The sequence below is a fragment of the Nomascus leucogenys genome, chromosome 6 (genome assembly GCF_006542625.1).
Source record: "Nomascus leucogenys isolate Asia chromosome 6, Asia_NLE_v1, whole genome shotgun sequence".
In the NCBI taxonomy this organism is placed as follows: domain Eukaryota; kingdom Metazoa; phylum Chordata; class Mammalia; order Primates; family Hylobatidae; genus Nomascus; species Nomascus leucogenys.
In genome coordinates this window covers 83,699,615-83,714,968 of record NC_044386.1, presented here as the reverse complement: position 1 = coordinate 83,714,968, position 15,354 = coordinate 83,699,615, and the positions used below count along the sequence as shown (strand labels likewise).

At 43.6% G+C, this 15,354-nt stretch overlaps 2 protein-coding genes across 6 annotated transcripts in view; both read right to left on the bottom strand.

The window, feature by feature from the left end:
* The window catches only part of ZNF609 (zinc finger protein 609), a 223,784-nt gene extending 216,885 nt beyond the window's left edge, over nt 1-6,899 (bottom strand). The window contains exon 1 of the mRNA XM_030814550.1: nt 6,797-6,899. The gene's annotated coding sequence lies outside the window, so the exon portion shown is untranslated. The remainder of the gene's footprint in view (nt 1-6,796) is intronic.
* Nucleotides 6,900-12,653: 5,754 nt separating this feature from the next.
* TRIP4 (thyroid hormone receptor interactor 4) overlaps nt 12,654-15,354 on the bottom strand; it is a 68,718-nt gene continuing 66,017 nt past the window's right edge. For 3 of the 5 annotated variants that reach the window (XM_004093098.2, XM_030814548.1, XM_030814546.1), the window contains one exon: nt 12,654-12,959. In XM_004093098.2, coding sequence (XP_004093146.2) covers nt 12,892-12,959 — 68 coding nt within the window. In that variant the 3' untranslated portion in view covers nt 12,654-12,891. Of the gene's footprint in view, nt 13,773-15,354 lie in introns of all 5 variants that reach the window. The other 2 variants (XR_004030538.1, XM_030814547.1) reach the window with 2 other exon arrangements.

Below are 15,354 nucleotides of genomic sequence, written 5' to 3'. Positions count from 1 at the left end.
CTAATTTTTGTATTTTTAGTAGAGACGGGATTTCACCATGTTGGCCAGGATGGTCTCGATCTCTTGACCTCATGATCTGCCCGTCTCGGCCTCCCAAAGTGCTTAGATTAGAGGTGTGAGCCACCGCACCCAGCCAAGACACATATTTTCTAAAGTATTTTATTAATTACCACCTGCTAGAATTTATGTCCTGTGTTTCCATCAAATGTACCTCCTTAAAAGCAGGCCACAGTGACACTTGTGGCAAAGGTCAGAAAAGTGATACTTCTGGCATAGATAACTGATGGTACAAAAGGAATCCACAAAGGTGATGCCAACAATCAAGAAAGGACTGAAGAAGGGGCAGAGATCTTGCTGGGAGCAAGTATTCCTGAAAAATGGAATTAAAAGAAAAACCCAAAGAAGTTGGTCAGACACTAATGACCAGAGAACACAATAAAAAGAAGGCAGTTTCAGAGCTTGTCTGGCATCAGACAGCTCTCACCTGCAAAAGAAAGAAGGAAAAATTTCTCGCAGAGACAAGAGAAAAATCCTAGGTTTGCCCCTGAGTGATGGACTAGATATGACCTGATAGGTATTTGCCATCTCTTATTTCTGGGACTCTGATCCAAGAACAAACAGCAAGAGAACCATGAAAAATTAGCCCTGTTGGATCTGGAGTTCTGCCTTGACAAGATATAAAGCTCATTCATAGATCTTACTGTGCTCATGAGACTGCAGTTCAACTCCTGCTGCTAGAGCAAGGGGAGGGGGGAAGAAAGAAAGGGGTGAGAGAGAAGGAGGTGGAGGATCTGGGTTGTGACTATAATAGCTACAGTAATTAGAGTGTTTCCAAGCTGCTAGAGAAGTCTTCAGGGTAGGGAAGTGGGATAAGAGATGGGGGTGGGGGAAAGGTAAAAGGAAGCAAACTACTGAGAGTGCTAGGAAAGGGTAAGTGGTTTGTGAACAGTTTTAATAAAACAAACACAAAAAACTGCCATAGCTTCGTATGAGGAAATCAAGAACTTGACATTCTTTCCTAGAAGTGAATACTAAACAATTAACTGCTGTCACTGGGCTTCCACTTAAAGCTCACTTAGGTTTAGGTAGATCACTGCAAATGTCCCCGTCTATGCAGTGCTCCATAGGCCCTGACCTGAGTCATAGTTGGCCTCCCTTTCCCTCAAAGAGCCTTCACTCCACTTGGGCTGTGGGAAAGAGATTTCTGAACTTTAAAACAGTTCATATGGCTCATTTCTCTTCAATCATCCGTTAATTAGTACCCTGTGAATTCCATTAGGTCGTGTGTGTATGTGTTTCAAGAAAAGGGGCATACAACCTGTTGGCCTAATATAGAAAATGAATGGAAGGTGCTAAAAAGGTCAGAAAATAAACACAAAGTTACTTGCTTATAAGTTTTAGGCTCTATGGCATTCCTATTATAGTGGCACAAACATATGAAAGAGAAAATCATATTAACAGAAGATGATAATCTATTAAAAAATCTGAATTTTCAGAAAACCTCAAATAGTCTTTTCCCAAGTTATAGGAAATGCTATACCCCCCGCCAACTTTTTTTTTTTTTTGAGGCACGGTTTCATTCTTGTTGACCAGGCTGGAGTGCGATGGTGCAATCTCAGCTCACTGCAACCTCCACCTCCCAGGTTCAAGCGATTCTCCTGCCTCAGCCTTCCGAGTAGCTGGAATTACAGGCGTGCACCACCAAGCCTGGCTAATTTTTGTATTATTAGTAGAGACAGAGTTTTACCATGTCAGCCAGGCTGGTCTCAAACTCCTGACCTCAGGTGATCTGCCCACCTCAGCCTCCCAAAGTGCTGGGATTACAGGCATGAGCCACTGAGCCCGGCCTACATCCGTTTTTAAGATAAATATCTAGTGGTGATGTTCCTTAACATCATTTCTTCTGGTGATGACTTGGTTCTAACAAGTGATGTTAATGTCAATGTCAGGGAAAAGAGTTACAAAGGTGCTGGGAGAAACTAAAAATTGAAAAACACTGGCAGGGCATGATGGCTCACAGCTGTAATCCCAGCACTTTGGGAGGCCGAGGTGGGTGGATCACCTGAGGTCAGGAGCTCGACAGCAGCCTGGCCAACATGATGAAACCCTGTCTCTACTAAAAAGACAAAAATTAGCTGGGCGTGGTGGTGGGTGCCTGTAGTCCCAGCTATTCCAGAGGCTGACGCAAGGAATTGCTTGAACCTGGGAGGCAGAGGTTGCAGTGAGCCAAGATCGCACCACTACACTCCAGCCTGGGCCACAGGAGCGAAACTCCGTCTCAAAAAAAAAAAAGAAACAACCGAAGAGATGCAAACTTCATGTGGGGAAATATATTCATAATATAAAAACACATGCAAATGTCTTGAGTAAGGCATGTCAGGTAGACTTCCACAAAAAGTCAATTACATCATTTGCATAAAACCTATTAGGTATCCACCCAGTAGGCTAAATCTTTTTCACCACACTGAAAGCAAGGAATTTTCTCCTTCCCATTTCCGTTTAATAAACAAGTACTAGAAACACTAAATTACCACTATTTCCCTCCCATTCACAGAGCATAAAGCCAGAACTTCCATAAATCCAATAGAGCCGTGTAGGGCCATGTCTAGGGCATGCTACTCAGTGATCTAAAAAACCACAGATACAGAAGAATCTCTTTCTCTATTCTATTACCATCTTACTAACAAATCAACAAGCATTAAGAAATGTGAAACAAAGCGCAATTTCACACATACAAACTGAACCTAAACCACGGAAGACCAAGTATTTTCTTGTCACTGTGGCATGTGATTCTTCAACCACCTGCTCAGTAATCCCTCTTCAGCTGCACAGCTGCTGCCAATTCCACATGCCCAGCTAAGCAGGTGCTTTGGTGAATTTACCTGTTCCCTAGCAAAAAGAGTCCTTCACTGACACTTAGTGGACCCAGAACCTGCCAATCAACATCACCTATCTTCATTTTGTCTGTCACAGACAACTTTTATAAGGGAGGTATCATGAAGGCATATTTAATACATTACAATATTTTGCATTTTGTGGGGTTTTTGTTTTCTTTAAAGGAAACTGATTTTGAAAAATCAAGTAGAAGAGAGAATTAAGAGACTGAAAAGAAAACTTCCCACACAATATAAGGCTGCCTCATCTCAGGCTAGTCCCATCTGCCTGGCAGTATTCCCATCCATAACCAGTTTTCCATGAGGGAAATAACAATTGCTTAGCTACCTTCGGAGTAGGAGAAAAGGGCAGTACAAGTACTAAGGTACCTGGAAAAGAAGTAACTACAAAGAGGAAGCAGAGTGGGAACTTCTGGAGAACACGTATCACTGCTATGCTTAGCCTCCATGGCTAAGCTCAGGCAATAGTGTCAAATAAATAAGGAGTAGCACTTCCACTTGACAGAGCAATCAGTAAACCCCTCAACAAATTATCGTGTTCCAGTCATTTAGTTGCTATATGCTAATTGCAACATAATTGCTACCAGGAGCCAAAATTATGCTTCCATATCCTCACAAAATAAGCACTAATCTGTCCAACTTTCTAGACCTCTATCACAAGGAAATTTTTTTCTACCAAGAAGCTGGGACGGGTGTTTGGGGGGGAATCCAAAGCACTCTTTGAATGATGGTCACGATCAGAAGACTCACATGAGATTCCTTGTGGCAAGGGCCCAACTCTGAAGCCACTAAATCTAATCAGAACAAATTTAATCTGAGGCTTCTGCCTTCACTGTCACCTGACAGCATTCAGAAACAAATGCCAAGAGCCCAAGAGCAAAAAGCTTTGGACACAGTTTAGCTGAGGCTTCACTCAAATATTCCTAGGACACAGAGTTGGAAATAGTCTAAAGACAAACAACACCTCCAGTAAAGCCTGAAGACAGTTCTGTTATCAAAAAATATATAAAGGTCAGAACAACCTGTTCCCTCCTATCAAAGGCCCAACACCTCAGTGGCAGGCCATCATTTAAAGAAACTCACTGAAATAAAAGGATAAGGGAAGCACCAGACAGACTAATTGCCTTAGAAAGACCTTTACCAAAACCAAAGGCTAAAGTTCTTATTCAACACTGTCCTATGGGAAATGGTTGGCTATTGTGTACACAGCACATTATATACAATTCCCCACTCACAATGAGTTTTACTTCTAATCTCTTTTTAAAGAAAAGTTGTCTTTAATGTCCCAAATGGAAATCTCTTTTCCAGGCCCAAATAATTTTTTTTTTTTTTTTTTTTTTTTTTGATACAAGGTCCTGCTCTATCACCCAGGCTAGAGTACAGCGGAGCAATCACGGTTCACTGCAGCCTCAACCTCCTCCTGGGCTCAACGGGATCTTTCTACCTCGGCCTCCCAAGTAGCTGGGACCACAGGCGTATGCCACTACATCCAGCTAATATTTTTTATATTATTTGTTGAGATGGGGTTTTGCCATGTTGCCCAAGCTGGTCTCGAACTCCTGAACTCAATCGATCTTCCCACCTCAGCCTCCTGAGTAGCTGGGACCACTGGCATGTGCCACTGCACCCAGCTAGCTGTACTTTTTTAAATTTTTGTAGAGATGGGTTCTCACTATGTTGCCCAGGCCATTCTCAAACTCCTAGGCTCAAGTGATCCTCCTGCATCAGCCTCCCAAAGTGCTGGGATTACAGGTGTGAGCACCATGCCTGGTCCCAAATAATTTTTTACACAACTAATAGTACATAAATATTATTTGGGCACTTCTATCAGATATGTACAATAGGATTCCTTCTAGTTTGTTCTCATCCTTCTCTCACTAATAATCCCTAAGACCCATACATTTTTTCAAAAATGTTTATTTCTTTGGCAAATTTCTTAATACAGAGGCAGATATAGACTTTTGCACAATGAGCAAGTCATGTCCTTTCATTAGAGTTAAAATAAATATTGAAAGGTTTGTTCCCACAGCCCTTGCCCAGATAGGCAAATTCTGTGGCTTTTTTATTGTGCTATTATTATTGACCAGGAAGCCACCATCAAAAAGGTACTTGGTTCTTGACTTTTTAATTTTTTTATTTTTAAAAAAACAGGGTCTTGCTTTGTTGCCCAGGCTGGTCTCGAACTCCTGGGCTCCAGCCATCCTCTGGCTTCATTCTCCCAAAGTGCCAAGATTACAAGCATGAGCCACCACACCTGGGCTTGACTCCCCATCTTAACCCTGCACAGGTTTTTAGTGGTATTCCGAAACAAACAAAAATCACTGCATGAGTGTTCCATTTATATAAAAGAATTAAATATGATGATTCAAATAAGAGTAGAACCTTCCCTTGAAGTCTTCATCCTTAAGGGTCTGAAACTAACATCATATTGAGTCTACCAGATACTATTCCTTCACAACCTAGTACAGGCTAGCCAAAGAGGCAGGCACAACATGGCTGGCATCCCTTATTCTTCTGAAAAATGTGTGCCAATGAGCTCTGCATTGTTCCTCACTCAAAAAGAAGAGCCTTTCTCTCTGGCCTCCTCCAATGGCAAGCCCCAGTCAGGAAAAGGAAGAAAATGGCACTGAGGAGCCTGGGAGATGGAGCATATCCAAAGCTCTCAGACAAGACTTGAACCTATGACCTTCACTGTGTACACAATAGGAGGGTGAGAGGGACCGGTTTATCTCTGCTGCAGCAGTTCTCAGCCCTGGGGTAGCACTCCCGATAAAATGACACGACTATTGTGTGTGGCAGCAGAACAGTCATCTCCTCACAACAGCCTAAACCAGCACCCCCTCCCCCAAGACAAAGCAGCAGGGGTGAAATTAACTCAAGGCTGCAGAGCAAAGCCTAATACAGAAAAGGGAGGCCTGTAGGGGCTTGGGGACTCTCCTCAACCCCTTAGGCTCTGGACACATGGCTGGAAACAGACAGGCTTTCTTCCCCATCTTTCCCACTCTCATTTAGGTAGGGAGCTGTTTCTTAGAGAATTTAATCATCTGTGATTTGTTCAGAAATATTCCCCCTGAAGGGCTCTGATCTCTCCACCCTGTGTGAGCCTAATTCCTAGAAGCTGAAATGACTGTTTGCTGCTGCCTGTTTCACAAACACACATTAATTGGTCAGATGTGTCTCCTCCTCCTCAACCCCAAAGGGAGGAAGGAGAATCTGAGCAAAGCACAGAGATGATCCAACCGTAATTACACATAAAGGGAAAAGAGGGCAGCATGGGTTTTCCAAACAGGATAGGGTCACAAATCCTCCCGGGGGTACAAGGATAGCAGTTGAGGTCCAGGCCCAGGGATCCCTCCATCTTGAAGAAAAGGACAGGAGTAAATGTGACCTGAAGACTGTTAGGGGCACACACCCACAACCTACTTACTGCACGATCCCAGCCACCTTGCTCCCCACTCCTAGGTCACGCACACGTCCTTCTTCCGACCCTATGCTCTGAACAACCCCCCCCGCCGCCACCCCCCCCGCCAACTCCCTGACTGGCCCCAGTCGCCCTGAGCGCCCTCAACATACCCAGACTCGCCTCAGAAACTCTCTGGCCTGCTCCCATAACCTAGCCAGACCCTAATCCCTTCTCGGGCACCCCTACCCTCAGCCTGAACCGGCCGTGGCCACGCTTTGAACTTCACCCCGCGCCCCTCGACGCCCCCTCCCCCACCCACGCAACGACCCCCCCTACACACCTTCCCCTCGCTCCGCCCCAGCCCCCCCAACCCCCACTTCCTCCGTCAGGCAGCGCCGCCGCCCCCGGCCCCCATCAGATCCCCTCAGCCCCGCGCCCCATCGGTGCCGCCGCCTCTTTCCTCCCCCAGTCCCGGCTCCACACAAAGCTCCGGACTCACCGCGCGGCCGGTCCCGGGAGCCGCCACCTCCGCCCGCCCGGGGCCCCGGGCCGTAGAGCCGCGGCTGCTACGGGGCCCAGGCCGCCATCCGTTCCCGCGGCCCCTCCCCCCCACCCCACCCCGGCTCCGGCTCCGGCTCCGGCTCTCTGCCCCCTCCCCGCGCCGCTCCGCCCCGCCCGGCCGGTGCCGCTGTGTCCGGGGCCGTGGGTCCCTCAGCCGCCGCCACCGCCGCCGCCGCCGCGATCCGGGACAACCAGAGTCACCCGGAAGACGCGGACACTGGAGTACCAGGCCCTCGGATCCGGATTCCGCGCTTGTGTGGAGTCTGGAGCGGGTGAGCGCAGGGGAAACCCGGAACCTGGATGAAGGAGCGAAATCCTGGGTCTCGGAATGCGCGCTCACCCGGAGCCCAGATTAGGGAGTCTTAGCTCAGGGAATGCTGGAAAACCCGGCGTGCCGGTTAGAACCAAGATAAACTCAAAGAAATCTGGATTAGAGAGCTCGAACCTAACGCTGTCCCCTCATGGGCAGTAGAACTCTCGCTGGATCAGACTTCTTCATAGAGAGGTATCTGGGGGGAGTATTGCATCTTATAATATAGAAGACACCTCTTCTGCAGTTGTCCTTCAACCACAGAGAGGAAAGGGCCGTAGGGGGTCTGAACATGGGCATCCACAAAGAACAGAAGAGCAATCACAGCTCCTGATTTCATCCATTTTACCCCTTAGTTCAGCAAAGTACCAACCTCCTAATTTTTTATCCTTTGTTCTCCAGCTTTTTCTTTTAGGATTACTACTTGCTTTTCTCCCCAAAGCACCCATTTCTAATCCCTCTATATATCCCTTTTCCCCTCACCATCCTATATCACTAAATCTTGTTGCCTTTTATTATCTAAAAGTCTTATTCTGTCCTTCTCCAACCCACCATTCTAAGGATTGTAGCTTTTATTTTTCCTTATCTGCTATTCATCTCTGATTGCCCAGCATACTATCTAGTGCACAGTAGGCATTCAGTCCATGTTTAAGTGAGCCCTCCCACCCAGCTTTCACTTGTGAAACATCTATTCATGATGACCTCCTAAGACTTCCATCTCATTCCATAGCAAACAAATTTACCTTAATTCTCAAGGCCTCCCACATCCTAGCCCCTATTATGTCCTTCCTGTGTCCTTGACCGTTTTATTCTGCTTTGCATTTATCTTACCTTTTTTCCCTTATCCTGAGGCATCCTTCAACAGTGCCACTCAAGATAGCATGTGACTTGGAGATAAAGTGAGGTCATAAAAAGGTGGGGGGAAGGGTTGATAGCTAAAGATAAAAACTCAACCTTTCTGGTCTAGGAAAAATAATCTCTCTTTGGTCCACCAATAGTCATGTTGTTAGACAGTACAGGGGCAGAACTGATCCCAGGTGACAGCGAACTTCCAATGTATACTAGACAAAGTTACAAGTGAGGATTCAGCTACTTAGCAGGTGGAGACAGAGAAGGGTTTAGTGTTTTAGACTTAGGCATGATTTAATTAAGCATTAAACATTCCAGTAGTCATCTCCCACTGAAGGACCATGATTCTGCCATTGGAGAGAACTAGACTGCAAAAATAGGGAACAAAGGAAGGTAAACATTCCTGCAGTGAACTCCAAGTTTCAGCCAGAGAAAGTTCTCAAGCCTGGAAGAACCACTAAAAATTTTCAAGTGATCAGATGTCCTACATAATAAATAAACCTTAAGTTTTGATTTACTGTTCCTCTAGACCAAGGGTTGGCAAACTGCATCTCAGAGGTCAAATCAGGCTCACCACCTGTTTTAATATGTCCCAAGAGCTAGAATGATTTTTACATTTTTAAACAGTTAAATAATCAAAAGACTATTTCATGATGTGAAAATGATATGAAATTCAAATTTCAGGCCAGGTGCAGTGGCTCACGCCTGTAATCTCAGCACTTTGGGAGGCTGAGGCAGGCAGATCACGTGAGGTCGGGAATTCGAGACCAGGCTGACCAACATGGAGAAACCCCGTAAAAATACAAAAGTAGCTGGGTGTGGTGGCGCATGCCTGTAATCCCAGCTACTCGGGAGGCTAAGGCAGGAGAATCACTTGAACCCAGAGGCGGAGGTCACGGTGAGCCAAGATCTCGCTATTGCCCTCCAGCCTGGGCAACAAGAGCAAAACTCAGTCTCAAAAAATGAAAAGAAATTCAAATTTCGGTGTCTGTAAATAGTTTTATTGGGCCGGTGGCTCATGCCTGTAATCCCAGCATTTCGGCAGGCCAAGGCCGGCAGATCACCTGAGGTCGGGAATTCGAGACCCGCTTGACCAACATGGAGAAACCCCATCTCTATGAAAAATACAAAATTAGCCGGGCATGGTGGCACATGCCTGCAATCCCAGCTACTCCAGAGGCTGAGGCAGGAGAATCACTTGAACCCGGGAGACAGAGGTTGCAGTCAGCCGAAATCTTGCCACTGCACTCCAGCCTGGGCAACAAGAGTGAAACTGTCTCGAAAAACAAACAAACAAAAAAATAGTTTTATTGGCTCTAGCCAAGGTCATTTACATTATCATCTATAGATGCATTTTTACTACAACAGCAGAGTTGAACAGTTGAAACAAGGACTGCATGGCCTGTGTAAAGCCTAAAATATTTGCTATCTGGCCCTTTACAGAAAGTTTGCCAACCTCTGCTCCAGACAAGCACTATCCAACAGAACTTTTTGCAGCGATGGAAATGTTCTATATCTCTGCTGTCCAATGCAGAAGTTGCTAGCCACATGTAGCTATTTGAGCACTTGAGATATGGTCAACAGTGACTGAATAACTGAATCCTTAATTTCATATAATTGAAATTTTCATAACCACAAGTGGCTAGTGGCTACCATAATAGACAGTACAGCTCTAGACTCTTAAATCTTCTGTACTGACTTTTTTTTTCTCCTTATGCCACGATCTCACTCCCTTCCTGTGACATTCCTCTGTGGATTCTCAGGAACTCCCCACTACCCCACTGTTCCACAGTCCCACTCACTATATACACATCCATTTTTCTGACCTCAAGCTGCAGTACACTTACTAGGTTGTCTCTCTGGACTCTCCATTGTCACAACTGAAGTCTGAAAATGGATCAGGTTATCAGTTGTCACCCTATGAATTAAGCCACATTATGTACATACACATAAATGGACATTTACACAAGTTTATTTGTGTCAGAGGATGGCACTGAGGCTGTATTCTTTCTTCTCTGCATGAGAGAAGTAGAAAAGTCCTCCACATGCTGGATGCCTTGTTGCTGCTGGTGTCTGTGGTATGGATCACCTCCCTCCAAACACATTTACAGAAGCTCAGAGCAGCAGATGTATACTTGGCTACTTGAATCTCTAGGAAAAAAAATTCCTTCATCATTGGATTTTCTGTCCCTCCCCAGGCCTAACAAACTGAAGTTCACTGATATCTTTAGTTTAATAGATGCTTGCTTTTTACTCGTCTTTTTGAGCTGGCTTTTTGAGAATAACTCCCATGCTATCTTGATCTTGGCTAGGTACATTTTTTAAATTTACTAAATTAAATGAAATCCACATAAATGGGCTTTGAAGTCTAAATTTTTCACACTTACTTCCCAGGAAAAAATGAATTTTAGTAAACTTCTGACTTAAAAGAGGGGATACCTAGTTTTCTTTTTCCAGATTAGCTATAGCAAGAAACAAACAAAAACCCTTACTCTATTCCAAACATCTAACTGCAAAGCCAAGGCTTCCTACATTTGATCTTAGCCAAAAGGCCAAGAAGCAATAAAGCCAAGGCTTCCTAAATCCCATCAGAGAAAGTCTCCAGTTTCATATATCCCCTACTCTGACTTTATATAAATGAGACTGAGTCCTGCCTGGAAAACCAAAAACAAAACAAAACAAGAAACAAAAAAGCTGAATCCTTTAGGTACTATACAAATTGACAGCAATTGAACCCCACTATTCAAAAGGGGGTACAGATATTTAGACTGCAACAAAAAACCAGCTCAGAACTGTGAAACTTCCTTTAGGCCACACTGCCCCAGAGTTACATAGTCAGAGCAAAGTGTTGTAAAGTACTAAAAGGCTATTCCTGGGCAAGTTTGCACTCAGGCTGCTAAGAATTTCCACTAGGCTTTAAATTGTGCTATTCATCACTGAGCAACTGTAAGGCCATCTATCCCCAAGTTTCTCCCACACTTCCTCCCTGATGTCTCCACAAATAAAAGAGAGACCTTATACCACCACCACTATATGAACTAAAGACAGACTTTCACAGTCTAACCATGAAAAGGAGAAGTTTCCATGTTATTCTGCCACTTACTAATGAGGCTCCAGTTGCATATTTTGGATGCTGAGGTGGGTTCTTGTAAACTTGTAAAGTTCTTGTAAACTGTCTTATCTCAGCACACAAAATGGTTGCATAACCTGATCTGTCGCAGCTCCTGGTGTTTTTCTTTCGGCATGCACACAGTCTATCCAGGAGAAAAAAATCAATCCAGACACCTCTATGCTCAGGCTGTTGTTCAAATAAACTTTTTTCCTCCCTCCCTAGGCTCTTCACCTCCCGCCTTCTAGTTTTATTTTGGTATTAAGAGAGCCAGACAACGTCAGCACAGAATTCAAGGTGCTACTGCTTGGTAAACTATTAGCTGCATAGTGAACCCAGTATGGCTTCCTTAATAGTAGGGTCTGCAGGAAGCCAGAAAGAGACTCCCCCGACATGCCCCCTGCCAAAGAAGTGGACATTAGCAGTCCTTTCCCCTTTCTCCAGAGGCTGAACAGAAAAAGAGAATACTACATGTTTGCATCACCGGAACAAGAATCGGGTGGGTTTTCCCTGGGAATCCAGAGTGATCAGGCCCTGCAAAACCAATGCCTAGAGCTATGCAACAAGCAGGGTTCACAGTTGAGTGAACATCAATGCATAACGAGTGGAGGCATTTCAATGCAAATAAACGCTGAATATGAAGGATTAAAGAAAGGGGAAATTAATCTTTTTCATAACACAGGGCACATTTTTTTTCTCTCCCTTGCTCTCTTTTTTAAGTCATGCACACAACTGCTGGAGGGAGTCCAACTTCCCCAGTGTGGTGGTGTTGTTTTATAAAAAGCAGAACATACACACTTAAGACCATGAATTTCCTCAGGATGCCAGCAACTGAGATTCTGACAGCTCTTCAGAACAGCCTCAGAAAGTGTTTCACTAAGGACAGCCAGACTGACAAAAATCTCATTTCAAACCAACCTCTTCTTTTTCCAAAGCACATAGCTTTCTGGGATGTGAATGGTTTAAAAGGTTTGATTTCAGCATTTGGGGGGGTATTTGGATGCGTTTACTGAGGCGATTTTATTTTTTAGTTTGTTTCTAATTGCCCCATCTAAGTGATGCTTTTGCAATACCAACAAAATAAATAGGGCAGCTTCATGGTGCTTTAGCAGGTGGCTCCATCTTCTCCCAGTCTGAACCATCCATATCCTGGCTTCTCAAACCCAAGAAGTGGAAGCACTTCTTCAGGTTATTCCTTCCAAAAAAAAAATTTGCCAATGAAGGTTACTCGGCTTTTCACATTTCATTCAGACTGTTCAAGAGACATTGGATTGGAGCAGAAAACTTGTTACAAACCTTTCTATCCTATCACAGGTTTGTATTAAGCACAGGATTCCTCAAATATCCTATTACTCTATCAGATTATCCCTTTGATAAGAAACTTTAAAATCTGAGAGGATCCCTCAAAAAAAATCATTAACCTAGGTTAAAAACTTTCTAACTACAAATACAAGTCTCAGAAAGGAAAGGAATTTCCAACTTGGTCCAATCTCTTTTGATACTATTCTGAGAAAAATGTCAAAAGACTTAGAATTTTTAAACAGGTTTTTATAAATAATGTATTCAAAGATTTTGACCCATTACATAAAGTAGGAATCCCACTCCTTAACAAAAATATACAGATTTTGGTAAGAGTTTAAGTTCTGAGATATTCAAGCCTGATGCCAAGCCTTTAGGTTTCTACTACTTCAATTCCAAAGGACCAGTAGATAGCAATTTTAGTACACAAAACTCCACTATGCTGTATAGTTCCTTTTCTCCTGGGTCAGACAGCTTTATTCTGCTTCATTAACCCCTTCTTTGCTCCTTGATGGATCTTGGAATCCAATTTCCCTGTAAGGGAGAAAAAGAAGTCTCATTATTTATTTTTGTATTTGCAATGCAAATCTTTTGTAGCCTCCCAGGTCTTCTGGTTACTGTGTTCCTGTCACTTTCAATTATCTTACTTCAGGACTCAGACACTTCCAAACTTCAGTTTCATTCTGTAAGAATAAGGAAGCAATGGGAACACTGTACAAGGATACACAAATGCATACAATGAGTATTTGTCCTAAGAATCTAAGAAGTTAATTATTTCTAATTTTGTAGCTACTAGAAAAGAAATATCACATTTTTAAAGGTGTTTGATGCTAAGGCAAATTTTTAAGAATATACACATGCAATAAAGGAAGGCATTTCACACAGTAGGAAATCCATTCCTCTGACCTGTTAACTGGCTGAGCATAATGCATGAATCTTCACAGTGAGAAAAGCAGTTCAAAACCCCTTTGCTGCCTCAGACTTAATAGGGGGAGTGACCTGCAACAGTGGAATAGAATCCACATGAATGCTTTACTGACAAAGGGCCCCTATCACCAGCTAAGAAGGTTAAAGGTCATAGGCTATATGACTCTCTAAGTGTTAAACTTAGAAAACAAGCAACCTTCCCATCCCAGGTGACCCTAATGAAAGGTATATTACTGATGTGGTCTCTGACCTCTTCTCAGATCTACCAGGATAGAGTTTGGCTCAGTGGTAGCAGCCTTAGGAACCATCCATCTCATTAGGAGAATCTTAAGAGAATTCCTGTCTGTCTGGCCTGAGAACAGTTTGGCAGTTTGCTTTCTCCCACAGAAAGTCTCATCTAAGTCAATAGTGATGCTTATGCTGAAAATAGAAACATAATTCAGTTCAGTCTCAGCACTAAAAAAAAAAGAAAACAAAAAAAAACAAGGAGTCTTCCCCTTCAAAGGCAGCTGAATATACCACAGGCCCATGCCCATAATCACTGCCTCTCAATATGTTGTCATTTTCATTTGTTGCAGCAATCAGGCATAACAGAAAGAGCAATGGACTAAAAATCAGAAGACCCAGGTTCTAGTCCACTCTTCTCTGGTATTAATTAGCTGTATGACCTAGGCGAGTCATTCAATTTCTCTGGATTTCAGTATTTTCACTTGTCCAATTAAGTTTAGAATACATGTACTGACCATGGCACAGTAAGATTGTGAGAAAAATTAGCCTCAGCCTAACAAGTTTCCCTGTTTACTTAAATCTCCTCTTGCCCAACATTAGTCTGTCTGTATATCTCTCTTTGTCTGTTTATCTCTCTCTCTCTTCTCTTTTAGGCTACACCTGCTTCTAGAAGAACATTATGTCCTTTTCTGGGCTTCCTCAGAAACCATCACTAAGTGATACCCTGAATATCATTTAACAATAATCACAATGCTGTTGATTTTAATTAGGGCTTTAGAGCATAGGGCATTCCCAGGGATTTAGGAGTTTTTTTATCCCTTATGCTGCCTGGCTGAAAACCTGAACATGCGCCAGCCATCTGGCAAAGAGCCCTGTTACAAGGCAAGTCAGCCTTTGTATCCCTAACACTACCATAGTGACTGCCAAATGGTAGACGCTCAATAAATGCTCTCACCAAATGAATTAAACAAAGGTAGACACTACAAATCTCAAAACCTTTATATTATATATAGACAGTACTAAGTAACCACAAATAGCAGATATCAGATAAATGTAAGAGTACAGATTGTAAAGGTGGTGGTACCCAGAGGTGAGTCTCATTCAGCTTTTTAGGATAAGCTAGGACAGAATTTAGAATTCCATCTAGGACTCCAGACATCCAGTTGTCTGTATTGCATAAGTTGAAAGACTCTGTTTATTTATTGAGACAGAGTCTCTGTCGCCCAGGCTGGAGTGCAATGGCATGATCTCGGCTCACTGCAACCCCCACCACCCAGGTTCAAGCAATTCTGCCTTAGCCGCCCCTGTAGCTGGGACTACAGGTGTGTGCCATCACTCCCAGCTAATTTTTTTATTTTTTGGTAGAGACAGGGTTTCACCATGTTGGCTAGGTTGGTCTTGAACTCCTGAGCTCAAGCGATCCCCCACCCCACCTCAGCCTCCCAAAGTGCTGGGATTACAGGCATGAGCCACCACACCTGGCTGAAAAACTCAGTTTTAATCCTGAGACTTCCTAGGTGTATAACCTTGAGTATGTTACCTAGTCACTCTTGTCCTCAATTTTATCAACTCTAAGAGGAAACCGGACTATACAATACTGAAGGTTCCTTCCAACTGTATGATATTGTGCCCTAGAAATGAAATGTAAATTGGAATAATTTGTTCCTGAGGCAATCTGATATAGTGAAAAGAACAGGAAACCTTGAGCCAGAAAGACTTGAGTAAAACAACTTCCATAAACCTGTAAAATGAAAGGAGGAAAAAGCCCTTACTA